Source organism: Lampris incognitus, chromosome 13, assembly GCF_029633865.1.
Source record: "Lampris incognitus isolate fLamInc1 chromosome 13, fLamInc1.hap2, whole genome shotgun sequence".
In the NCBI taxonomy this organism is placed as follows: domain Eukaryota; kingdom Metazoa; phylum Chordata; class Actinopteri; order Lampriformes; family Lampridae; genus Lampris; species Lampris incognitus.
Window position 1 is genome coordinate 47,435,423 of NC_079223.1, and position 27,004 is coordinate 47,462,426.

General features: G+C 45.7%; 1 protein-coding gene across 1 annotated transcript; it reads right to left on the reverse strand.

Annotated features, from left to right (window-relative positions):
- Positions 1–25,549, reverse strand: LOC130122464 (transmembrane 9 superfamily member 2). Its single transcript, XM_056291392.1, has 17 exons — positions 25,267–25,549; positions 23,476–23,543; positions 17,760–17,853; positions 17,362–17,489; positions 15,864–15,993; positions 15,056–15,180; positions 12,993–13,104; positions 12,810–12,889; positions 11,362–11,470; positions 8,699–8,831; positions 8,216–8,335; positions 7,349–7,406; positions 6,464–6,623; positions 5,072–5,223; positions 4,485–4,596; positions 3,741–3,912; positions 1–2,706 (listed from the first exon to the last, which is right to left on the reverse strand). Exons 1-17 carry the CDS (start codon positions 25,411–25,413, stop codon positions 2,639–2,641), a joined length of 1,968 nt encoding a protein of 655 aa, XP_056147367.1. The 5' UTR covers positions 25,414–25,549; the 3' UTR covers positions 1–2,638.
- Positions 25,550–27,004: the final 1,455 nt, after the last annotated feature.

Consider the following 27,004-nt stretch of genomic DNA (forward strand, 5'->3'; position numbering starts at 1 on the left):
CTTGAAAATTGTTTTAATTTGTCTCCAGTTGCTCATAATCTTAAATTGTTTTTCGTTTTTTTTTGTTTTTTTTTTTACAAACAAAGAGAAAAGGGGAGAGAGAGAGAGAGAAAAAAAAGCCCAACGAGAAGATCTGTCCTGGACAATATATAAGTTAGTATTTACACAGAGAGGAGGAGGCTAAGATCCACCAAAGTAACTTCGCATCCAAGAAATTACAAACCAGGCACCGTGACACGTGGGCAAACGGCTGGGCGCTTCAGCAAACGGGCCGTGACGCCAACCCACGAAGAAGAAGCCTTTCTCTGCACTCTCTTCCCAACCCGGAAGCCTTTGCCCAGGGGTCCAGATGCGCAAAAGGACACAACATAATACTCAGGATCTGGGTCAAGCTTGCTGGGCGAGTCCTTGTGCGGTCGGGATCCTAGAGTCGGTGTCGCGTCCTCTCCACCTTTCACCCATCAGGATGCACCGAATCTGACCCGTTTGCAGGAAGTGAAGGTAATGGCGGAGTAGAGCTGGGGTAGACTTGCTCTTTCGCATTCCCCGTTTCGGTAACGTTTGGTGAACATTTCTTCGCAACCCGACAGAGATCAACAAACCACGTGTTTTGAGAAAAAGCCCCCCCCAGCGCGATCGGCTGGCATCTCTTAACCAATCAGGATGAGGAGGCGGCTCAACCCGCCCGCCTGTCAATCGTGTCGCACGTGCGCGGTGTTGGCGGCCCCGCGTGGCACACCCTCTCTCGGGTTAACGAGCCATACGCGAGACTTTCGGTGCTAAAACTACGATATGCTATTACGGGTAAACGGCGTATTAACTACAAGATATACATTTAGCATTAAGCTAATAACTCGGGGGGCGGCCGGGACGCCAACCCGGGGTCTCCCGCATGACCAGTCGACTAAAGGGTCCGACCCGTTAGCCAAAGGCTAAGTTTAGCGTGTGAACTAAACGCTGTTTAATGAATCCCGCTCGGATGTTTTACACAAAATGGCAGCTAAGGGGTGGGGGGGGGGTGGGGCTACGCCTTCTGTTCCGTTAATACGGTGACTGGCCCCGCCCACTCTCGATATAAACACGGCTATCTAGAGGCCGCCTGCTGGCCAAGCAACGCCCACGGCATTTACGCTACTGCGCATGCGCACAATGTGACTGGCGTGCCGGCTGGGAAGCCTTCTCAAGAAGAAGAAGAAGGAGGAGGAGGAGGAGGAGGCTGCCCCGGTTGGTTGTTAAGAGCCAGGCCGATTAACATGGCCTGTGGGGCAGTCGCAGAGGCCGGACCTTTTCCTCAGGTGAGACTGATCTCTTGTGTTAACAAAGCTGTTCTAGAACTAAACGCACTACCCTCGCTACAAGGAGAAAAATGCCTTCCCAAAGCATCAAGGCCAAACACTCCTCGACACCCAAATCAAGGCCAAGTAAAAACAAACAAAAGGAAAACACAATATGAGAGTTGAATAACAAGACACCGAGCTGGTTAATAGTCCGTCAGTTAGAAGCCAACAAAAGCAGGACGACCAAAGTAACATCGGAATGGATGTTTCTTTTAGCCACGCTGCCTCGGCGGTTACAGGGAGAATTCCATTCATCCACACACCTTTTCATTTTTTGATCTTCCATTGCAGAGATCCTTCACCTTTTACCATTAGAAAGTTATTTACAATCAATAATTCCGACACCAAAACGTTTTAATATCGAGGAAAAGCTTCTTTCTGCCAATCCACGGCTGACATACGGGTTACTTTATGCATCTTCTGCACAACTGATGCAAAGCTGTCACCAAGGCATGAATCAAGAGGGCTGCTAAATACCATTTCTAAAATAATATTTGGTATTCAGGTGGACTGTATGAAGCCTCTTCATCTCAGATGCATTACACACACATAAAGAGCGGTGACACTGTGCACTGGAATTTCCCACTCCTTCTAGAACACTGCTGGGAACAAAAAAAAATGAGTACGACACATAAATTCCCACCTGACTGTTGAAAGTCATTGGATTTTTGACTTAATGGGCAGCGTTCAAACTCAAAACAGCACAGCACTCCTTTGTCCCTGTGCTGTGCGGGAATGAATACTCTTAGAACTAGATTAGATGATTCATTTCTGTAGAAAAAAAAAAAATTAATAATAATAATAATTAATTTTGCCTGGTACATTGCCCATTCAGATTATCCCCAATCTCACATCACCCACCCGGGAAAACTAAACCCAATCACTGAAGGAGTCAGCTGCTGCACAAATAAAAATTTCATCATTTAAAATACTGACTGATTTCAATTCTTACAATCTCACAAAACCTGATTTGTAACATAGACGTTTTCTTTCCGTTACTTTAACAAGTTTTACCAATTGGACCACATACTCCCACGTTCTGACATGCGCACACTGGAGACGCTGCACAAACCAAGCTGAATCCCAGAAGCTGCAGTGAGCTGCGGCAGTGACCTCCTCTCAGATGGACTACACAGTGCCATGTGACTTTACTGAAACACCCCGGCTGTTTGTCTGTTACTGTGATGGGCAAGGAGGGCCACATATGGCTATCCTCTATGTCTGTCGATCTCAGGATGAAGGGATAATTGGTGCAAAGAAAGAAGAGCAGAAGTCCCAGGTATTTTTTGACGTAATTGTCCTTAGTCCACCTTGACAACACTGTAGATCTTGGTAACAAACCAGAAACAAGCAAAGAATCCAATTGTACCTGAGGACAGAGAGAATTCATCGTCAAAATAGTCCGACTCACTTGCAGACGAGAAAGACCGTGATGGCAGTACTACTTAAAAACTCAATGAGCATAAACTTTACAACCCCTACACATCTCTGCTTAGTTGTGCATCTGAAACAAGAGCTGTGCTGTCTGCCTTCAGCTTGTAAGGTTAAAGAAGAGCACAAACATCCTGCCATAGAATTTTTTTTGGGGGGGTCCCCCTTTTTCTCCCCAATTGTACTTGGCCAATTACCCCACTCTTCCGAGCCATCCCGGTCTCTGCTCCACCCCCTCTGCTGATCCGGGGAGGGCTTCAGACTACCACATGTCTCCTCCCATACATGTAGAGTCACCAGCCACTTCTTTTCACCTGACAGTGGGGAGTTTCGCCAGGGGGACGTAGCACGTGGGAGGATCACGATATTCCCCCCAATTCCCCCTCCACCCTGAACAGGCGCCCCGACCGACCAGAGGAGGTGCTAGTGCAATGACCGGGACACATACCCACATCCGGCTTCCCACCCGCAGACACGGCCAATTGTGTCTGTAGGGATGCCCGACCAAGCTGGAGGTAACATGGGGATTTGAATCAGCGATCCCCGTGTTGATAGGCAATGGAATAGACCGCCACGCTACCTGGACGCCCCTGCCATAGAATTTTTAATCAATTACCAAACACATGGCTTTGGCTCTTTCTGCTTAGCAGTGTATATGAGGAAGAGAACATGGTCGTTTTCTAACCAAACGGTCATGCACATGGTGTGGCACGCAATATTCCCTTCCTCACTTTCTGGTGTACCTACCAGTAAAAACACAATATTCCCTTCCTCACTTCCTGGTGTACCTACCAATAAAAACACAATATTCCCTTCCTCACTTCCTGGTGTACCTACCAATAAAAACACAATATTCCCTTCCTCACTTCCTGGTGTACCTACCAGTAAAAACACAATATTGCCTTCCTTACTTTCTGGTGTACCTACCAGTAAAAACACAATATTGCCTTCCTTACTTTCTGGTGTACCTACCAGTAAAAAGGAAAAAAATCAGTGCCATGATCATGGTGTATCCAAAATACAGTATGGTGCTAGCCAGTCCAGTGATCTGCAGTTTGGAGAAGAAGTAGTGTATGGCATAGACCAGGAAGTACACAGCTGTGAACCCGCTTGTCAGGAATGAGCGCCACTGCCAATGGTAATCCTACAAACAAAACAAGTTTACAGTTTACTGAACAGAAAGTATCTTTTAAACAGAAAATACCTACGACGTAGGTCGTAGCAGCAGTCACGTTGTGAGATGGTCATCCTACATTTCTGACCCTGTCAGACTTCTGTCCCAGCTTATCTTCGGTCGCAAGACCGTAGTAACGGCCCTCTCTGAACCCGTCTCACAGTGCTACGTAGGACCACCGTTTTGGAGCCACGATCAAAGATATCGCCATGTTTAGTCATCTTTCATCTGAGACGGCCCACATCGCACAGTCTGTAGGAGGCTTAGCTGATGACTTGTGATAGGTGGTAAGATGGTTCAGTGAGAAGGAGACGGCCCTAAATGCATTCAATGCTTTCTTAAGGGATTGTTTTTTGTTTTGTTTCTATTCATCCTTACAATGATATGTCTCTAATAATTCTCTCAGCCAAAGTAGCTCAAAGGACAGTTCAATCACATCACATCATATTAGTAATATTTATGAGGGACAGATAGGAGAACAGTGAACCCAGCAGTGACATGAGTGCAGTAACGACCTGGATGGAATGGAATCCACCGCTCACCTCAGCACAAAGATGGAAATAGCAGAGAAGAATAGTTGCCTCTGAACAAGTGATGACCAGGATGATGAAGACCAGGAAGAGGAAGCCAAACATATAATACATCTGATGGGACCTAGCATATATATGTACACAGGAAAGAGACACACACACACACACACTTGAGTCCTGAGGATTCCTTCACACAGACAATTCTATTTAAACCTGTGAACATTACCGTTTCTATGGAACTACATCCAGAAGGCAGCAATATTATCCACTGTGACAATAATGTATAACCATGGCTTCACGAGTACACCGACCGCTGAGTATCCATGTATGCTGATGAATACCTTATTTACATACAGCCGATCACAGGAGTTTATTCACAATATTCAGTATGCATAAATAACTAGGAGACTATGTGACCCTCAGGTCAGTGTGAGTGTCAAAAGGAACATGAACAGAGAACCAGCCATGGACTGTGTGGAGTAGCTAACATCATATATGCTACACCAGTTCTCAGCATCAATTGTCAGACATCGAGTGACTTATAACAATCCACATACAACAACATTGTCTGTGTACATCCGTCTCCCTCTCATTCTCACCAGATGGAGTTGAGTATGAAGAACAGCTGAATGAATATACAGCCAAAAGGTAGTATTCCGCCCATGACAATACCAGGCAGGGACTTGGTGTAGAACGACTGCTCCGGGATCTGGCGAGGAATCTGATTGGTCCGCACTGGGTGCTCAATACCCTGGAGACAACCAGATGGAGAATAGGGAGAGGAAATTAAACTAACAACTGAATGAAAAGGCAGAAAAACCGTCAATAAAACAAACCCTACTAAAACCATTTCTTTAGATTGCTATATTGAAAATGTGTGAACGTTTTGTAACACACTCCTGTCTGTGGCCCTGACCATCCATCCATCCATCCATCCATCCATTATCCAAACCACTTATCCTGCTCTCAAGGATGCTGGAGCCTATCCCAGCAGTCATTGGGCGGCAGGCGGGGAGACACTCTGGACACGCCACCAGGCCATCACGGCCCGCACACACACACACACACACACACACACACACACCTAGGGACAACTTAGTACAGCCAGTTCACCTGACCAACATGTATTTGGACTGTTGGAGGAAACCGGAGCACCCGGAAGAAACCCACGCAGACACGAGAAGAACATGCAAACTCCACACAGTGGACGACCCGGGATGACCCCCAAGGTTGGACTACCCTGGGGCTCGAACCCAGGACCTTCTTGCTGTGAGGCGACCGCGCTAACCACTGCGCCACTGTGCCGCCCACCCCTGACCAAGGCCATGGGAAAAGAACTGGAGGTGGTCCCCCGGCGCAGCATGACGGCGGCAGCCCACTGCTCCTAGCTACACACATCACAGCTAGGATGGGTTAACTTGCAGTAACTGAATTTCCCCGAGGGCATTAATGAAGGAAATTTAATTAATAGCTTAATTTTATGTGCCCTTCGGTGTTGATGTGCTTCAGCCGACTCTATGAGTTATACTCATTTTGCATCAGTTGTATATTTGGTACAGTCACAGGCTACATGGTTGTATTTGTGTATTAAGTTCTACCTTCCATATTTTTCCATTTGTAAATGACTGGATCTAGATATTACATCTAGTCTCTACCCTTTTAACACTGGCTTTATAAAACAGATCCACAATTCCCTTTTTCCCCTTTGCTTACTTTGATGCACAACCTTCTCTTAACCACCACGTCAAGTGTGCAGTGCAGGCTAACTTACACTGTGGGTGAAAACAGATTCTTATTCTGGAAAACATCCCGACAGAATACTTTTCTCAAAATACTGTTGCAGAGTCACTAAACCCTGGCAAGATGCAGACAAGAAAGTGGCAGGAATGAAACCACCCAACTCCAATGCATGAAAGTTTCCCCTCAGTGTGCGTGTGTTTATGTGTGTGTGTGTGTCTTTGTCTGGTCTGTTTGTGTGCGTTTTCACTTACAGCCTTCTTGAAGCCGAAGTAGGCCCCTATGAAGGTCAGCGGTACCGAGATGCAAAACCAAAGAGCCAATATGGCTACCAGTGTACCAAAGGGCATGGCTGCTGAGGAGCCCTCACCCCACAAGATCAGATTCATCACAAAGAAATCTGCAAACACAACTCTGGAAAACAGGGAGGAGCAAGAGACATTAGACAGGAGGAACCTTTAATGTTGAAATACTCATTAAAATAGGGAATTACAGGGTCAACCCAAAGGCGACAGAAGTGTGTGTGTGTATATATTCTGCTCCTAATTTGTTGAGCACTTTTATCAACACCAATGATGGTTTCTGAAAAAAAGAAAAAAGCTATATATATATATATATATTCATTCATTATCCAAACCGCTTATCCTTACTCAGGGTCGCAGGCCATCACAGGGCCGACACACACATTCACACCTAGGGACAATTTAGTACGGCTGATTCACCTGACCTATATGCAGAGGTGGACACCCCGGCTTCAGAAAAGTAAAAGTCCTACCACGTATTTGTTCGAGCCATTCACTAACAAGGTGATTTCACTCTATACCTGGCTGAAGAGTTGTGCTAATTAAATTCAGCTGGTGTGGTGTATGGGTGGAACAAATACGTGGCAGGACTTTTACTTTCTGAAGCCGGGTTGTCCACCTCTGCCCACATGTCTTTGGACTGTGGGAGGAAACCCACGCAGACACAGGGAGAATATGCACACTCCACACAGAGGGCAACCTGGGATGACCCCCAAGGTTGGACTACCCCGGGGCTTGAACCCAGCACCTTCTTGCTTTGAGGTGACCACGTTAACCACTGCACGGCCCATATATATATATATATTATACAGAGGTGTGTGCATGTGTGTGTCTTACCCTGGACACAGGAAGGCTGTGAGCAGAACATTGGTCTTCCACTTCTCTCCCCCAAAGGCTAGCGTGAGTGACAGCAAAAAGAGAAACAAGAGAAAAAAAGAGAAACAGAGGGTTGAGAGAGGCTGTCAGAAGTTCTTTTAATCTATCATGACGAACTGTGTATTTGTCCTCTAACATCTTATTTACATCCATAAAATCTAGCAGTAAGTCCAACTTTGGTCTGCCATGTCTATAAACATGTGGTAACATTACTTGTGTATGTACTGTAATTCAAGCTGCAGCTACCCAACTGAAAATTCTGCTCTTTTGCGTCACATTATCTTTACATTCACATGACCTTTACAGTCACATGGTCTTTACATTCATATGACCTTTACAGTCACATGGTCTTCACATTCATATGACCTTTTGCGTCACATGATCTTTACATTCACATGACCTTTACAGTCACATGGTCTTTACATTCATATGACCTTTACAGTCACATGGTCTTTACATTCACATGACATTTACAGTCACATGGTCTTTACATTCACATGACCTTTACAGTCATATGATCTTTACATTCACATGACATTTACAGTCATATGATCTTTACATTCACATGACCTTTACAGTCACATGGTCTTTGCATTCACATGATCTCTACATTCACATGACCTTTACAGTCACATGACCTTTACAGTCACATGGTCTTTACATTCACATGACCTTTACAGTCACATGGTCTTTACATTCACATGATCTTTAAATTCACATGACCTTTACATTCCGTCCTTCTGCGATAGCCTCGTTCCTCCCATGACTGAGACTTCATCTTATCAGTTTTCCATGTCTATCTTCACTTCCTTCAGTTCAGCCACTTACATTTGTAGAAGCGGGCGGCCACGTATCCGGCGGGGGTCCCCAGCAGCACCCACAGCACCACAGCACAGGTCATTAATGCCCCACGGTTGGCAGGAGACAGGAAACCAAGGCATGCAAAGACTGGGGGAACAGGGGCAGAGGAAGAACACTTGTCTTACTACACAAGTTTTGCATTATAAACCAGGGCAACAAATCTACACTGCTCATTATTAGTGTCCTGATGTTTCAGTAACATTTGTTTTTTTTTCCCTTTTATTTTTTAACATTTTAATGCCACAAGAGGAAAAGGTGGTGTCATGTTAGCCTGGCAGGGACACAATGTAAGAGGTGAGATATTCCAGAGAGGAAGAGGTATTTTTGTCGAGGCACTTTCAGAAACGCAATTTACCGTGAACATCAAAAGACAACATCCCAGCACATAACATGATCATGTCTGATTATATGTCAGTTCACAGAAAGTCACAGACATATCCACACACATACAGAGAGTGACGAAAGTCATGATGAAGATCTGTGTTCCCGACCCGAGAAAAACAGACAGCAGCATTCCTTTCCTGGGAGGTCTGAAGACATCCCCGTGGACCAGCTTCCAGCCGAACTCTTCCTGGGCATCCTCCTACATCACACAGTACAGACAGTGCAGACAGAAAGACATGTGAATGTAAATACATGAGCACGTGAACACATCTCCATGAACCAACTTCTGCTGGCCATCACTTAAAGAGCATGTCTGGGTGGTGTAGCGGTCTATTCTGTTGCCTACCAACACGGGGATCGCCTGTTCGAATCCCCATGTTACCCCCGGCTTAGTCAGGCATCCCTACAGACACAATTGGCCGTGTGTACAGGTGGGAAGCCGGATGTGGGTATGTGTCCTGGTCGCTGCACTAGCGCCTCCTCTGGTCAGTCGGGGCACCTATTCATGGGGGAGGGGGAACTGGGGGGAATAGCGTGATTGTCCCACGCGCTACGTCCCCCTGGTGAAACTCTTCACTGTCAGGGGAAAAGAAGTGGCTGGTGACTCCACATGTATTGGAGGCGGCACGTGGTAGTCTGCAGCCCTCCAAAGATCGGCAGAAGGGGTGGAGCAGCGACCGGGATGGCTCGGAGCAAAGGGGGAAAATTCCCCCCCAAAAAACTGAAAGAGCAAAGACGGGCGTCCAGGCAGCATAGCGGTCTATTCCATGATGAAATTAACGATAGGAGTTGCTAAACGATGAACCCGATATTGTTTTTAAAACCGCTTCAAATGCTCGATTTTTAGTGTAACGTGTGAGCCATCCTTCTTGCTGAGATATACTTGTTAAGTCTTTGTGTTGGCCATACTCACTCAGACTTTATCATAGATCTTTCTAGTCTGACATGAGCAATGCCATAACTGCAAGCATCTTGGGCTACATAATCACTGACCTCATTTTGGTTATCGCCGCTTGGGGCCAAAACTGCATTCAAGAGATACCTCTGAACGTAAACTAGAAATGTTGTACAAAGTTCAACGAATTTTTTTTACTGATTTGGTACGTTCCAAATCTTAAATTTGATGCAGAAAAGACCATAGTCGGTAATAAATTGAGCACGGAAGTGCCTACTACTCGATAAATCATCAGTGCCACACTGACATACTGCCATCACCAAAAAGTCTCACCCAGTGACCAGTTAAACATCCCACATGTCTGTACTGCTCACCAACAGCAGCACTCAGACATACACTGATGAGACAAAACATTGTGACCACCTGCCTCATACGCTGTTGGTCCTCCGGGCGCCGCCAAAACAGAGCCAACCCACCGAACCATGGACTCTACGAGACCCCTGAAGGTGTCCTGTGGTGTCTGGCACCAAAATATCAGCAGCAGATGCTTCAAGTCCTGTAAGTTGGGAGGAGGAGCCGCCGTTGATCGGACTTGTCGGTCCAGCACATCCCACAAATGCTCAATCAGATTCAGATCTGGAGAATTTGGAGGCCGGGTCAACATCTTGAACGCCACATCCCGTTCCTTAAATCATTCCTGAACAATGTGTGCAGTGTGGCATTATCCTGCTGACAGAGGCCACTGCCGTCAGGGAATACCACTGCCATGAAGGTGTGTACCTGGTCTGCATCGATGTTTAGGTGGCACACATCAAATTGACGTCCACATGAATGGCTAGAGACAGGGTTTCCCAGCTAGACATTGCCCAAAGCATCACACACTGCCTCCACCAGCTTGTCGTCTTTCCAACAGTGCATCCTGGTGCCATGACCTCCCTATGTAAATGGTGTACATGTACATGGCCATCCACGTGATCCAAAACAAAACAGGACTCATCAAACCAGGTGACCCTCTTCCACTGCTCCAAGGTCCAGTTCCGACGCTCGCATTGTAGGTGCTTTCACCGATGGACATCATGAGCAATCTGATCAGTCTGCGGCTATGCAGCCCAATACGCAGCGGGGTGCGATGCACTGTGTGTTGTGACACATTCCTCCCAGTAACCATCGTCTAAATCTTCTGTGACTTGTGTCACAGTAGGCCTTCTGTCAGTTCAGACCAGACGGGATAGTCTTCGTTGCCCTCGCGCATCGATGAGCCTTGGGCGTCCAACACCCTGTTGCCGGTTTGTAGTCTGTCCCTCCTTGGACCACTGTTGGTAGGTACTCACTACTTCTGACCGGGAGCACCCCACAAGCCTTGCTGTTTCAGAGATGCTCTGACCCCGTCATCTGGACATAACAAATTTAGCCCTTGTCAAAGTCGCTCAGGTCTTTACTCCTGCCCATTTCTCCTGCATCCAACATGTTGACCACCAGAACTGACTGTTCACAAACCATCTAATCTACCCAGACCTGGACATGTGCCCTTGTCTGCAGACGATCTATGTCACTCGGTTCACCTGTTGAGTGGTCATAATGTTTTGGCTCATCGGTGAACGTGTCAGGATATAAACTAGGTCTTACCCGAGGACGATAAACTTGACAAGATACCAAGTGATCAAACAGAAATGGCAACAGAAATGCAGTAAAAAGAGACATTAACAGAGACATCAACAACTCCTGTGGCCAGACTACAACACTCGTGAGTGGTTGCAGCTAGTCCTGACCACAATGACTGCACATGACAACCAAACATACGGCCACAGAGAGGCGTAGTCAGACAGGTACTTACAACAGAGTCCATCTGGTTGTATCTGGCGATGTCTTTATGTAAAGTCCGGAGCATGATCATCGCCACCATACCAGACAAGAATAAGACGATCACCAACGAGTTCATGATGCTGTAGATACGAGACAGAAGAACAAATAAAAACCAGTAGTCTATCTATATATCTATTTTTCAGCCTTTACTCTTCCAAGTATTTCAAATGCCAAAGAGGGAAAACATTTGAATAGTACAGCGAACGATGAACGTGTTTTTGCTGTCAGTTTATTTTCAAATTTCGGCAAGCAGCTGTGAGATACATCATTTTCAGAATTGTCAAACCTACTCCGATTTCTAAGCTGTCACATGACACATGAATACACTAAAAACAAGCAAAACAAATAAAAACAAACAAACAAAACAACCTAAAAACAATTTAGGGTACCCCTTGGTCTAATCAGTGTAAAATGCGATATGTAATTTTCACATTTTCTGTGCGAACTCGTGTTTGCGGCGGCCTCACCCAGTGCCGACTATGCAGTGTCTTTGTCCACGTCTATGTCCGAGTTTGTGCCATCGTGTGAAGAATTATGTCTGTGGTTTCATTTGATGGCTGGGAGAGCTGGCGTTGGATCAGCTGGGACAGCTTGGTCCGCTGCCCCCTGTGGGCCCAGGGACCACGGCCCTGCCTGGAGCTGAGCCCGAGGGGGAAACACCGAGGGCGGTCTGACAGGGTGCGGAAGCGGGGCAGGCTAAGCTAACTGCTAGCCCATGCAGACCGGCAGTTCCGATAACACCGAGGGAAGTCTGGCGGCGGCCTCGCCTAGCATCAACTGTGCAGTTTTTGTCTGTGTCTGTGTTTGTGTGGTCGTGTGGAGTGCGTGGGAGGTGTGTCAGAGGGGTCTGGCTGGGAGAGCTGGTTTTGGATTGGCTGGGGGAGCCTGGTCTGCTGCGCCTGTAGGCCAAGGGACCATGGCCCTGCCTGGAGCTGAGCCCGAGGAGGAAACACCGAGGGCGGTCTGACAGGATGCGGTAGCGGGGAAGGCTAAGCTAACTGCTAGCCCATGCAAACCGGCGGTTCCAGCAGTCGTCCTGGCTGGCGTTCGTTCTCTGGACAGGGCATTTTTTGGACCGTGTTGCAAGTTTACTGAATGGACTGATTTGTTGACGGGTTTTTTTTTTTTTTGCTTTGTTCTCTCTGTTTTTGTATGTTTTTGGTGGTGTCGTTTTGTTTTGGATATATTTTTTGTCCTTGGGAGAAACGAAATTTAATCTCTTTTGTGTATGCAAGTACATGAACGAGATGACAGCTGTTCCTGATTCCTAATATGTCCTACCATATTCACTATGAGAAGTAAGGTATGTGTCTGTGTCTTTGTCTGTCCCTGCATTTTCAAGAGGCCAGCTGATTTCAACATTTGTCTTCATTTCATGTTTGTGTGTGTTTCCTTGTGGTCTCAGACCGTTTTTCTCACCTGAACCACTGGATGTTGGTGTGAGGCATAGACTCCAAGATGTAGTCCCACCGAGATGCCCAGCGAATGTTTTTATCCTCCTGTGAACACACAAAATTCAGTCTTATTTAAGTCAGATCCTAAACTTTACTCCATTACAGAGCCAGCCGCCAGACACAAACATATGCAGGCTACCGGACCTACCACAAAGCTGACGGAGTGGGTGTACAGGATGTTGACTTCTCCCGTGAACTTGTTGTTGACGAACATTGGACCTCCTGAGCAATCTGGAGTATCTACATTGGTATGTTTGTAACTGGGTGCAGAGGGAGCGAGAGGAAAAGACATTTCAGAACAAAGTAACACAACAATAAAGTCTCTATGACGTGGTGCTCAACGGACAATTCAGACTAGTGAGATTACACACCTGACCTGAGCTCAGATTCCCATCACAATCCAGATCTACACAGACGTATGTACCAGTACAGTGAAGTTCACAGTTTTAGCCAACTGCTGTGGTCACTAAATACAGGCCAGACTTGGGACTCAGACTTGAACTTTTTTGTGAAATTCCCCATTCTGGGACTCGAGTTAAAGAGTTTTTCCACACAAACGTCATTTTCTTTCTTTCTTTTTTGGACTCCCCCCCTTTTCTCCCCAGTTGTGTCCGTCCAATTACCTCACTCTTCTGAGCCGTCCCGGTCTCTGCTCCACCCCCTCTGCTGATCCGGGGAGGGCTGCAGACTACCACATGCCTCCTCCCATACATGTGGAGTCACCAGCCGCTTCTTTTCACCTGACAGTGAGGAGTTTCACCAGGGGGGTGTAGCACGTGGGAGGATCACGCTATTTTCCCCCAGTTCCCCCTCCCCCCGAACAGGTGCCCCGACCAACCAGAGGAGGTGCTAGTGCAGCGACCAGGACACATACCCACATCCGGCTTCCCACCTGCAGACGCGGCCAATTGTGTCTGTAGGGACGCCCGACCAATCTGGAGGTAACACGGGGATTCGTACCGGCGAACCCCGTGTTGGTAGGCAACAGAATAGACCACTAAGCCACCCAGACGCCTACAAATTTCCTTTTCTGAAGTTGTCATTTGATAACCTTCAACTCAACTTATTCTGAAATCTACAGTCCTTTATGTTTAAAAATATGAAATAATCCATTCTCGTGAATATTATGACTCACTAAGAGCTACATTATACATATTATACACCAGCCAAACATGTCTGTGAATGTTCTCATTCATCCAGGTCATAGTTATCCCATCACCAGCCAGTCAGACTAGCTTGGTCTAGTCAGAAAGGCACGAACTGAGGAAGCCTCTTGGATGAGAGGCGAAACGTCTTCACGGATATATAACCAAGTCCAGTTGCACTTGATTGAATTCCTTTGGGTTACCAGCCAAACAGTTCATTAGGAATTTTTCAACTAAATAAGCATGAACTTTTCTTTACAAAAAAGGATGGCTTAATTTAGTGCTAGCCATGGTGCAATAAGAAATCAAATCAAATCAAGTCAATCAATCAAATTGGGTTACAGTTAAGAGAAAAAGAGGGATGGCGCTCTTTACAATTGTTTGTGTCTTAAAATCATGACAGATTAAGAATTAAAGAAACACGTGCTGAAGGCTTTTTTTCCTATCCTTTTTAATCAAACAATGGCATTTTAGAAGGCAGAGGTAAAAGAATCTAAAGAGCAAGAATTCGGCCATGTCATGATGATTTATCTCGCTCCTATCCAAACCTGAGGTCACTTTCTAAATGTTACGTCAGAGTATTAGTAAGGTTAGTCTCCAGAACCATTCACTAAAAAACTCATCTAACCATATATGGCCCTATATTCACTTCATTAGAATTATTTCAGTTCTTTTTCTGAGACCTATAAATGTCCTGATGAGACTCCTCTGACGTTACCTCCGTGGGCCTGAAAGGGACAAATCTATGCATGTACTGCAGACATGCAACCCTGAACAGTTTTGGTACCACTGTCGACTAGACTTCTCTGCATGTGCGCCTTTGTTTGTTCATCTTTAGCTGATTTCCCTTTCACCGCTCTGTTTTTCTCGTCTCCGTTGAAGTACGGGATTACTCAAAACCAATTAGAGCCGTTTCTCCACCGCCAAGAGGAACAGCGTCCTCATACATGCCTGTGTTTAGTTTCTTGATACCAACTTTACTGACAATGCATTTGACTGGACTATCAAATACTAACTATCATATATATATATATATAAAATACAAAATAACAATCTCAGGGGTTACCTCTTAGGCTCCATCTTGGCAGCAACCAACCGTGCTCCGAGTTGTTCATTCTCAACGATGTGATAGTGGATGGTGATGTCAACGTGATTGAAGATGTAGAACGTGTCCTTTTCATTAAAGTCAGACTGAAAAACCAAACAACATAAACAGTTAAAACGAAAAAAGGGCCAAAAAAGTGTGTATTTGTGGACAAATGAAATATCTCGAGCATAGAGATGAGCAACACGAGCAGCAGAAGCCGCATCCTTCTACTGACCAGTGGGTCCTTATATAAATGTACACTTGGTCATGAGCGACCTCAGAGGCCATCTGAAGCCAATATTCCCCCCAACCAAATTTGGTCAAATCTAATATGTTAATTCAGCATCATAAATACAACATTCAGGCCTAAACCCACAGCCATCACAACCACAGTGGGGAGATTATTCCTTTAACTCAACAAAGTTCTCTTGATCCATACAAATGAAAAGAATATCAAATATTTCCCACAACTCCATGAAGAAATTATTATTATTGTATAAATTATTATTATAATTATTATTATTCAACGTTATGCAGTATGCAATATTATGGGAAATTTTCCAATTTATGAGATGCCAGTTATAATTGGCATTTGATACATTATTATCAGAATCAGTAGCCGTCGGGACGACAGACAGATAATGAGAAAATGCATGTATAACTTGTACAGGGGGCAGAGTGTTTTCTGTCTTTTTAAGGTATTTGCAACATGAAGTCAGAAACATAACAATTTGCAGGGTAGTCATCACCGTGTTTCCAGCTACACACAAGTTTTAGCATCACTCACATTGACCACACAAGCATCTTTGGCCCGTCCTGCTTCTGTCACATAACAGCCAATAGGGAAGCCAGGATTACAGAACTTCTGCCCATCTTCAACATCATAACACCAGGTGACTGGCATGTTGTCCACTATCCTGCACACAAAAATACACACGAGAGCAATTATATATGTATATATACATATATACATATATACACATATACTTATATATACACACACACACACACACACACACACACACACACACACACACACACACACACACACACACACACACACACACACACACACACACACACACACACACACATCCATCCTTTATCCAAACCGCTTATCCTGCTCTCAGGGTCATGGGATGCTGGAGACTATCCCAGCAGTCATTGAGCGGCAGGCGGGGAGACACCCTGGACAGGCTGCCATACCAACAAGGCTGACACACACACACACACACACACACAAACACACACCTAGGGACAATTTAGTACAGCCAATTCACCTGACCTACATGTCTTTGGACTGTGGGACTCGACTCCATCTCTCCGTATCCTCATTCCTGCACTCCCACAATATATTTTTTTCATTTTCATTTTATTTATTTATTTTATTTTATGCGTATACATATATTTCTTTCCAAAGAAATAAAAAAAATGTTTTTTTATTTCTTTGGAAACAGGCCTGTACTGCAACGTATTAAAATCTTTTTTCCTGTATCCGTGTTGATATTCCACTCCTCATTTGTAGAGCACTCACAACACCATTGACGGTTTCGGAAAAAAACGGTATATGTATATATGTTACGGGTGATGTGAAAAAACGGTTAATGTGCAAACTACCCGGTTAATGTGCAGATTACCCAACGGGGTGGTTAATGTGCACATTACCCGCCAGAACGGGTTATCTGCACATTAACCGAGTAGTCTGCACATTAACTGTTTTTTCACATTACCCGTAACATATATATATATATATATATATATATATATATATATATATATATATATATATATATATATATATATATATATATATTTGTTTGTTTTCATACCTAGTATTTGAATAAAGGTGGTTGCAGAGAAGCAAGTCAAGATTTGTTAGTCTTAAAATCACACGTTTGGGCCCACTTTGTATTTTATTCTACTGAAGGGCCTGAAAAATAACTAGTCTAAACTCAACACAAGAAGACTCTTGTCCCTTCATGAAACTGCATTACTCTCCTTCGCCATGCTTTCTGACTCTCAGCGCAACGCCATATAAAAATGGCGAAAAGCAAAACAATAGTCTTTTCAAAAGAGTGAAGTCATAAAGATAAAATATCTTAAATTCGCACGTTTCAAAACTGAGATTTATCAAGGTCAGTCACACCACTTCATGCTCTTAACTTTATAAAAACATTTATAATTGACTGACAGCACCAATACACAGATGGGAATGTGTGTGTGTGTGTGTGTGTGTGTGTGTGTGTGTGTGTGTGTGTGTGTGTGTGTGTGTGTGTGTTACCTACCAGTGATGCTGGTAATTGAGCAGCATGCCCTTCTTGAGGAAATCCAGGTTGGCCCTGTCCTGTGCATTGTTAGTGTTGTAGGTCTTGGTGCACACCTTTTTGCAGATCTCCGGTGTCTTAAATGTAAACTAGAAAATCGGGACAGTTATTTTGTGCCTTGTCTAGACTTGTCATGAACACAGTTGGTGTCGCATGGGTTTATGTCGTTTTCCTTGATATCTGATTATAGCGCAGAGCCCAAGCCGCATGTGATGATGCATTACTTATACCTACACCAGTACAGAAACGAAGCTTAGCATTTAAGCTGAATTAGACGCATTAGGGGTTCAACTCTGCATAAAGGGAGGGGTCGTTCCCTCCCTGTCAGTGTTTATTAACGTTTTAATGCACGAGCTTACCTTATATGGCGAGGGTTCAATTCGCTCGCCGAACAACACCTGTCCCAAGTTCTCTGATGGCCTCTTCGCTGCTTCCACCGAGCAGAAGTCAAACCTACGAAGACACATAAACGGGGACACTTGTCATGAAATGGCCGAGGGCATCGAACTGTCATATTACATGAGATTACAGGACACCTTTAGATTAGGACAACTTCATTTACCCCAGGAGGGCAATTCGGTTACACAATCTACCCAGACCACACACAACCCACAGACCACCGGCAGTCTTCAGTAGGCAGATCAGTACATGGGCAAGAGATGCACACTGACGCCCTCGTGTGGGCGCCAGTGTGCTGGTCTGCATGCTCACATGAGGACCAGGCGAAGATACAGTGGCTTGCAAAAGTATTCATATCCCTTGAACTTTTCCACATTTTGTCACGTTTTGACCACAAACATAAATATATTTTAGGTGAAAGACCAACACAAAGTGGCACACAATTGTGAAGTACAAAGAAAATTACACATGATTTTAAAAAAAATGTTTCAAATAAAAAACAGAAAAGTGCGGTGTGCAAAAGCATTCAGCCCCCTTTTCTCTGAGTGCAACCCATAGCCTTCAGAAGTTGCCTGATGATTGCTGAATGATCGAATGTTGACCTAATGACTAAATAGAGTCAACCTGTGTGTAATCTAATCTCAGTACAAATACAGCTGTTCTGTGACGGCCTCAGAGGTTTGTTAAGAGAATATTGGGGAGCAAACGGCATCATGAAGTCCAAGGAACACACCAGACAGGTCAGGGATAAAGTTGTGGAGAAGTTTAAAGCAGGGTTGGGCTATAAAAAGATTTCCCAAGCTTTGAACATCTCACGGAGCACTGTTCAATCCATCATCCGGAAATGGAGAGTATGGCACAACGCAAACCTACCAAGACACGGCCGTCCACCTAAACTTACAGGCCAAACAAGGAGAGCACTGATCATAGATGCAGCCAAGAGGCCCATGGTGACTCTGGACGAACTGCAGAGATCCACAGCTCAGGTGAGGGAATCTGTCCACAGGACAACTATTGGTCGTGCACTGCACAAATCTGGCCTTTATGGAAGAGTGGCAAGAAGAAAGCCATTGTTAAAAGAAAACCATAAGAAGACCCGTTTGCAGTTTGCCAGAAGCCATGTGGGGGACACAGCAAACATGTGGAAGAAGGTGCTCTGGTCAGATGAGACCAAAATTCAACTTTTTGGCCTAAATGCAAAACGCTATGTGTGGTGGAAAACTAACACTGCACATCACTCTGAACACACCACCATCCCCACTGTCAAACATGGTGGTGGCAGCATCATGCTCTGGGGGTGCTTCTCTTCAGCAGGGACAGGGAAGATGGTCAGAGTTGATGGGAAGATGGATGGAGCCAAATACAGGGCAATCTTGGAAGGAAACCTGTTGGAGTCTGCAAAAGACTTGAGACTGGGGCGGAGGTTCACCTTCCAGCAGGACAACGACCCTAAACATAAAGCCCGGGCTACAATGGACTGGTTTAAAACAAAACATATTCATGTGTTAGGATGGCCCAGTCAAAGTCCAGACCTAAATCCAATTGAGAATCTGTGGCAAGACCTGAAAACTGCCGTTCACAAACGCTCTCCGTCTAATCTGACTGAGCTTGAGCTATTTTGAAAAGAAGAATGGGCAAACATTTCAGTCCCTAGATGTGCAAAGCTGGTAGAGACATACCCCAAAAGACTTGCAGCTGTAGTTGCAGCAAAAGGCGGTTCCACAAAGTATTGACTCAGGGGGGCTGAATACTTTTGCACACCGCACTTTTCAGTTTTTTATTTGTAAACAAAATTTTCAAATCATGTATAATTTTCTTTGTACTTCACAATTGTGTGCCACTTTGTGTTGGTCTTTCACATAAAATTCCAATAAAATATATTTATGTTTGTGGTCGAAACGTGACAAAATGTGGAAAAGTTCAAGCGGTATGAATACTTTTGCAAGCCACTGTAGAATTCACACACGTTAACAAAATATAAATAAATAAATAAATAAATAAAGCATCCTAGGATGCAGTGCACGTGACATTCCCCCACTACATTCAGTGGACATACTGGCCCACAAGCAGTGGCGCCCCCAGAAATTTTTCATAGGGGTGGCCCAAATGGGGCCACTGAAAATCTTGGGGTGGCACACCAAAACCAGAAGCCATGACTGAATTTCAGGAATTCTATTCTGTTGTTGCGGTATCCTGTATAGGCTGCTGAAAACTGTCAATATGAGAGTTAAGGAATCGCATACTGAAATACTTTGGGTTCTTATTTTTTTTACAGTTAATGTTACTAAATATCTGATGTGCATAGACTAATACCGGTACAGTTAACATTTTGAGTCCCACAACAATTCTGTTTTAATGTGTTGTGTATCTGTATATATTGTAACGTGTTAGACGATCCATTGTTGTATTGTGTATGTCCGGAAATGAAAAACAAAGCAAAAAAGCATAATCATGGTCAACAATATACATGTTATTATAGCCTACTAACAACCTATTCATATCCCTGCTTTATTAGCTTACATTCTTTTCAATACAGCTCTATTCACCCGTTGCTGTCTTTTTGTAAACAAACATATTATAGGCTATGTCCAAAAATGAAAAACAAAACAAAACACCAAAGCTAGAAACAGAAGCTGCTCAGCTGCTGGCCGAGGCAGACCGTGCACGAGGGAGGGAGGGTGACGCAGTGACGGGCGATCAAGGGCGGCTGGCTGCCTGGCTATGCATTTGTTATTTTCTTTGACATGAATTATTATGAAAAATATACATTATGGATTTAAACGAACAGCACCTAGTGTAAAACATCAGATAGAAGCATATTCAGCATATGCGACTCGTGGCTGAGGTGGGGCCAGCAGGGGGGCCAGGGATAGTATCAGGGTGGCGCCACTGCGCACAAGCCCTCTGGTTTACAAGCCAGCATAGGAGGCATGTTGGCTTCTATGAAGTTGAAGGGAAAAGGGACCTGGACAAGAGCCACACGGTACGCAAGTTGTGTCTTAACTAAATTAAAATATTTTGGGAACGAGCTTCCGGGTGGCGTAGCGGGCTACTCCGTTGCCTACCAACACGGGGATCGCTGGTTCAAATCCCCGTGTTACCTCCAGCTTGGTCGGGCATCCCTACAGACACAATTGGCCGTGTCTGCAGGTGGGAAGCCGGATGTGGGTATGCGTCCTGGTCGCTACACTAGCACCTCTTCTGGTCGGTCGAGGCACATGTTCAGGGAGGAGGGGGAACTGGGGGGAATAGCGTGATCCTCCCACGCGCTACGTCCCCCTGGCAAAACTCCCCACTGTCAGGTGAAGAGAAGCACTGGCGACTCAACATGTGTGGGGGGACGCATGTGGTAGTCGGCAGCCCTCCACAGATCGGCAGAGGGGATGGAGCAGCGACCGGGACGGCTTGGAAGAGTGGGGTAATTAGACGAGTACAATTGGGGAGGAAAAAAAAAGGGGGGGGGTAATAAAAAAATAAAAAAATAACACTATACATATATATATATATATATTGGGAACACAACAAACATCCATCCATCCATTATCCGAACCACTTCTCCAGCCCTCAAGGTCGCGGAGATACTGGAGCCTATCCCAACATCCCAGCAGTCATTGGCGGCAGGCGGGGAGACACTCTGGACAGGCTGCCAGGCCGTCACAGGGCCCCTCCCCACACACACACACAGAGGACGACCTGGGATGACCCCCCAAGGTTGAACTACCCCGGGGCTCGAACCCAGGACCTTCTTGCTGTGAGGCGACCGCGCTAACCACTGCGCCACCATGCTGCCAACAAACATGAGAAACCACATTTCAGGTTTCCACCTGGAGTTGGAGGAAAGACAGCCGGTTGTAGTTGCTGCCTGCCAACAAAGTCAATCACAACTTCTATCGCCAACGATCCGCACCCCTACTCAGTCACGGAGAACCCGGGCCTCCGCGCTACGCTGCACACTTTGGAGCCAAGACACAACATCCCATCTTGACGTTTTTTTCCCCGACACGGCGACACCTCACACTACACCCCGAAACCAACACCAAAACCATGGACTCACTGAGGAAAGCGGGCAGGATAGCAGTAACATGTGACGCGTGGACATCCACTGCTACACAATCTTATGATGTCACCGTAACGGCACGTTATTACCGACGACTGGCAGCCGGTGTGTCACGTGCAGGAGATCAAGTTACTGCACAGCGCAGCCTGCAGACCAGCTCCTGTTCTTACACAAAGCGTGCACACTCCAGCATCACCAGCTGAGCACCTTTGCTGTGTTGCACTTCCATGATTTCATTGTGGCCCATATTTGTACTTTCTCCACTGTTTATTGTTTTACCACAGATTCCACAGAAAGTGCTAGTTTTGTATGAGAGCTGGTACACAATTCTGTGTTGTTCTGTAGGAAAGCTGTTTTTGACTTTAACATACAGCAAAATGTTTGTTTTTTGTTTTGTTTTGTCTGAGGGACTGTGCGCTCTCTGCCCATAACAGGAGGATGTGGGTTGAAGTCTGTTATTTATCTGTGAAGGAGGGCAGCTTTTTATGTCATCAGGTGATTGCTGAAGTCTTGCTGAATTCAGCCCGTGTTCACTTACAACCAGGATACCGCTACAGACACACTTTCCTTTCTTTTCTTGTTGCTTCTTTGCATGCTGGGAAACGTGACCCGTCAGTTGACGCATCTCTTCTATGTGTTACTGTATTAATACAAGACAACGGAAGTAAATTCATCTGTTTACTTTAACTATGGATCATTACAAATATGCTGTGTTTTAAAAGTAGCAAGTAGTCACAGTGAGGAAAAAATAAATCATGTACAGAAATCAAAAATATGTTAATGCATCAAGATGCATCAATAAGCATTTTATAATCGTATTGTAGCTCTCTGAACCGGAATCTGAACGGGAACCGGAATCGAACCGTGAGGTGCCTGGAGATTCCCAGCCCTATTGTCCAGCTCACAATGCATAAATAAGACTCAAAACGAAAGTGATGCTCCCAGATGGAACAGGGGGAAAGAGAGGATAGTCCTGAACCCTCACAACCTTCAGCATCGTCTGTGTAGACCAGGGATCTCAAACTACTGGCCCGCAAGGCAGTTTTAAATACTCAGTTAAGATTAGTTGTGAGGCGCGCATCTGGGTAGCGTAGCGATCTATTCCATTGCCCACCAACACGGGGATCGCCGGTTCGAATCCCCGTGTTACCTTCGGCTTGGTCGGGCGTCCCTACAGACACCACTGACCGTGTCTGCAGGTGGGAAGCCGGATGTGGGTATGTGTCCTGGCCGCTGCACTAGCACCTCTTCTGGTCGGTCGGGGCGCCTGTTCAGGGGGGAGGGGGAACTGGGGGAAATAGCGTGATCCTCCCATGTGCTACGCCCCCCTGGTGAAACTCCTCACTGTCAGGTGAAAAGAAGTGGCTGGTGACTCCAAATGTATCGGAGGAGGCATGTGGTAGTCTGCAGCCCTCCCCGGATCGGCAGAGGGGGTGGAGCAGCGACTGGGACGGCTCGGAAGAGTGGGGTAATTGGCCAAGTACAATTGGGGAGAAAAAATGTTCTCTTAAAATTCACTTGACAATTAATGGAAACACGGCTATTTAGTGCCAGGAGGTACGCATCAAGATGGAAACACACACACAGAGAAAAACATGAGAGTTGTTGTGACTACTTACGCAGTGTACTCATATGGCAGAACTGATTCGACTGAATCCAGTCTGTTCACAAACAGCTCAATGGCTGACTAAAAGAAAAGAAGAGAGAAACAGTGTTAGGAGCAAAATTAGGTTTATTTAAAGTGTTATGCCTACATGGCTTCCAATTGATTAAATTTATTAACAGCAGACACAATTTCAATGCTGTCCAATACCACTATGCCACAGCACTGTCAATGGGAAAAAAATAGTTGTGCTGTTCGCTTTTGGGTTGTTTCAACCAGCTTCTGCAGCCAGCTAATAACGAAGGTTTTGCTCCCGTTATATAAATTGAGAGCAATTACATCTTTTTAAGGGGCCAATTCGGAAGTATTTAAAGGTCCTGTCCAAATGGTTTAATGATAGGGCAGCATCCATCCATCCATTATCCGAACCGCTTATCCTGCTCTCAGGGCCGTGAGGATGCTGGAGCCTATCCCAGCAGTCATTGGACGGCAGGTGGGGAGACACCATGGACAGGTCGCCAGGCCATCACACAGCCCCCCACACACACACACATTCATACCTAGGGGCAATTTTGGTATGGCTGATTCACCTGACCTACATGTCTTTGGACTGTGGGAGGAAACCCACGCAGACATGGGGCAGCATCCCCTCATTTATTTGCAACTAGACCATCTAACACTCTCAAACAGTCAATCAAAAACCAATATGAGAATATCTTTTCACCGCATGAATGCTACTACTGTACCACCTGGTCACATTCACAGAATCTAAGGAAGGGCCCTACATTTTAGTTGGGATCTAGCAGTAGTCGCTTAAAACAGAGACAGTACCAAGACTAGCATTGTGGTGATCCTCATGGTATGTGCACCAAGTGGCTGAGTCACCAAGTAAACACTGCACAACATAATCCTGTGCAATCAATACGAGTAGTTTGTGGATGGTAAGTCACCACAGTAAGTCATAGAATGCATTTCCTTACTGACTAATTGTGCTTATACCAATTGTGCCTTTGAGTGGAAATACCGCATTGACAGCACTGCCTCAGCGTGGTTTGGTAAATGAAGATTATGAAACATGACCAAGTCGGATTATTTTACTGTGACTGGAAAACTCTCAAATGCAAAATCAATGCAAACGGAGGGGGAATCCACCAGGAATCCCTCTAACTTTAACTCTGTGGCTCACAAGAGAGCTGGGATTAAGTTACAGCTGGCTGGTAATATTCACATCTGTCAGAGACAAATCATCTCATGCATTGTTTTTAATAAAGCTCAGTGAAGGACGTGGCCCGAGCGGAGGGGATAAATAGAGCATTTGGGATGACATGATCAGAACTGGTGTGCTGTTTGAGCACAATGTTTTCATTAAAATGGTAAGGGGTGCAATGTGCAATACCTACTTATCTAGTTTGCAGTGCGAATTGTCGTTTCAGCCATGCACACCCACCACCAGCTGGTCTATGTGCTGTCACTCATGTTTGCTTATTAAGCCAGGGAGCGTTTATCATGTGACGTCTGAGCAGGTACTCTCAAACATCCCCAGCTAGCTTCTGTCCTGCTAGTTTAACAAGCTGGGGGCAGAATTATTGGGGCAATACTTCACCTTTACCGAAATTAACCTGCTTATTCCTTACTAGAGGTTTGCTAGTCTGCTCGGCCCCGAGTGGCGCTAGCATAGCGTTAGCTGGCTACATTTGGGACCTAGCGTTAGAGCTTCGAAGGGAAATGGTTTGCAATCAATTTCTTTCGAGCTAACTACCGATTCCCCTGCCTTTGTTCTCGCTAATTGGTTACATTTGCGGTTTACCTTGCAGTCCGGCACGTCGTTCCCTCTGCCATCTTTTCCAGGCTCGCAGAAGCTGACAGGCGCCAGACCCGGAAGGTAGAAACCCGAAGCCCCGTCCAGCAACAAAGCCCCGCATAGGAGTGACAAGATGGCCGCACGGCCGTTCATTTTCCCTCTATTTCATAAACGGACTTGAGCCGAAGGTTTTAATAAAGCTATCTCAGCAGCTACGCGGACCCGTATGCGGGTAATACGACATTTGAGCGAGTCCGCTCGACAGCATAACGTCCGGCACTCAGCGCCTCCGCTGGCACCGTCTCTGATTTCACCAGTCTAGCTCGAACGGAAGTTCCGCCCCCCTTCCCCTCAGCCAATGAGACGCGTCTCAGGTTTGCGACAGTAAGCCGCGTCTCACGGGGTTTAATTCATAAGCAAAAGTGAATTATTTATCGCACAAAGCGTAAGGACGTTATGATTGCGGATAGGTTTAAAATGAGAGTTGGGGTTTGGATCAAGGCTACGGCGAGGGTAGGCTAACGGCAGGGCGCAAGATTCATTGGTCGAATGCGCGAAGGGCGAGGCGGAGCTTCCGACCGAATTAGGTTGGTGAACTAGCGACCACCCTGCGCAGACTCTAGCAGACACGTCATCTAGCTGCGTACACACAGACGTTTTCAGAAGCGGTGCATGCTGGGTGTTTTCCTTCCAGCCAATCGCAAAGGAGCATGCGTAAACCAAACCGGGTTTCTTTCGCGGGCGCTGTTAGACGAGGTCTGCGAGTCCGTCGGGTTCACGCCGAGGCGTTTCGGGCCGGACCCGGACCCGGACCCGGACCATTCTTTTCTCTTTTCCAAGAACAGGCGCCGGACTTGAGCTCATTTAACGTCGCACATACGTGCAGACCACGCATAGGCCACCGTATGAAATATTGTTATACTAGAAGAGCCCCGCTACAATGTAGCGGTTTGGTTCTCCACCCGTCTAAATCTCCCTCCTCTTCATCCTGCCAGCTAACCGCCTTCCCCCTGCCCCTAAACCCCCCCCACTCCAACTCCCTCCCCCCCAAATGCCCAGAATCATCTGAAAAGCCGAGAAAAGTGGTTTTTAGCCATTTTTAGAAAATGCATAATTTGCATAATTATTTTAATTCTCTGCTATTTTTCCGGTCCTCTCTGGAACAATACCTACCACCTCCAAAAAAATGAGGATCATAAGTGCATTTTTGCAAAAATGCATTTATTTTGCATAATGCCAAAACATTTCTAAGTCCCAGAACATTTTTTTTATATAGGTGAAAAAATCAAAGATGCTCAGAATCATCTGGAATGCCGAGAAAAGTGGTTTTTGGCCATTTTTAGAAAAATGCATATTTTGCATTAATTATGCATAATTATTATAATTTTAATTTTCTGGGATTTTTCCCTTACTCTCTGAGACAATACCTACCACCTCCAAAAAGAATTAGGATCATAAATGCTTTAGTTTTCGGTCCCGCTATCTACACTAACTAACACACACACACATTACTAAAGTATGGGAGTTGATTCATTATATTATAAATATTATAAACGTGGGCGGCGCAGTGGTCAGCGCGGTCGCCTCACAGCAAGAAGGTCCTGGGTTCGAGCCCCGGGGTAGTCCAACCTTGGGGGTCGTCCCGGGTCGTCCTCTGTGTGGAGTCTGCATGTTCTCCCCGTGTCTGCGTGGGTTTCCTCCCACAGTCCAAAGACATGTAGGTCAGGAGAATCAGCCCTACTAA

Bases quoted from the DNA above. Each gene is read 5' to 3' on its own strand.
- LOC130122464 (XM_056291392.1), bottom strand. From the start codon at position 25,413: ATGAACGGCCGTGCGGCCATCTTGTCACTCCTATGCGGGGCTTTGTTG. The intron at 15,994-17,361 runs GTAGGTAACACA...TTTTGTGTGCAG, and splicing joins CTCAATTACCAGCATCACTG to GATAGTGGACAACATGCCAG. The intron at 15,181-15,863 runs GTGAGTGATGCT...TTGGTTTTTCAG, and splicing joins AAGATGCTTGTGTGGTCAAT to TCTGACTTTAATGAAAAGGA.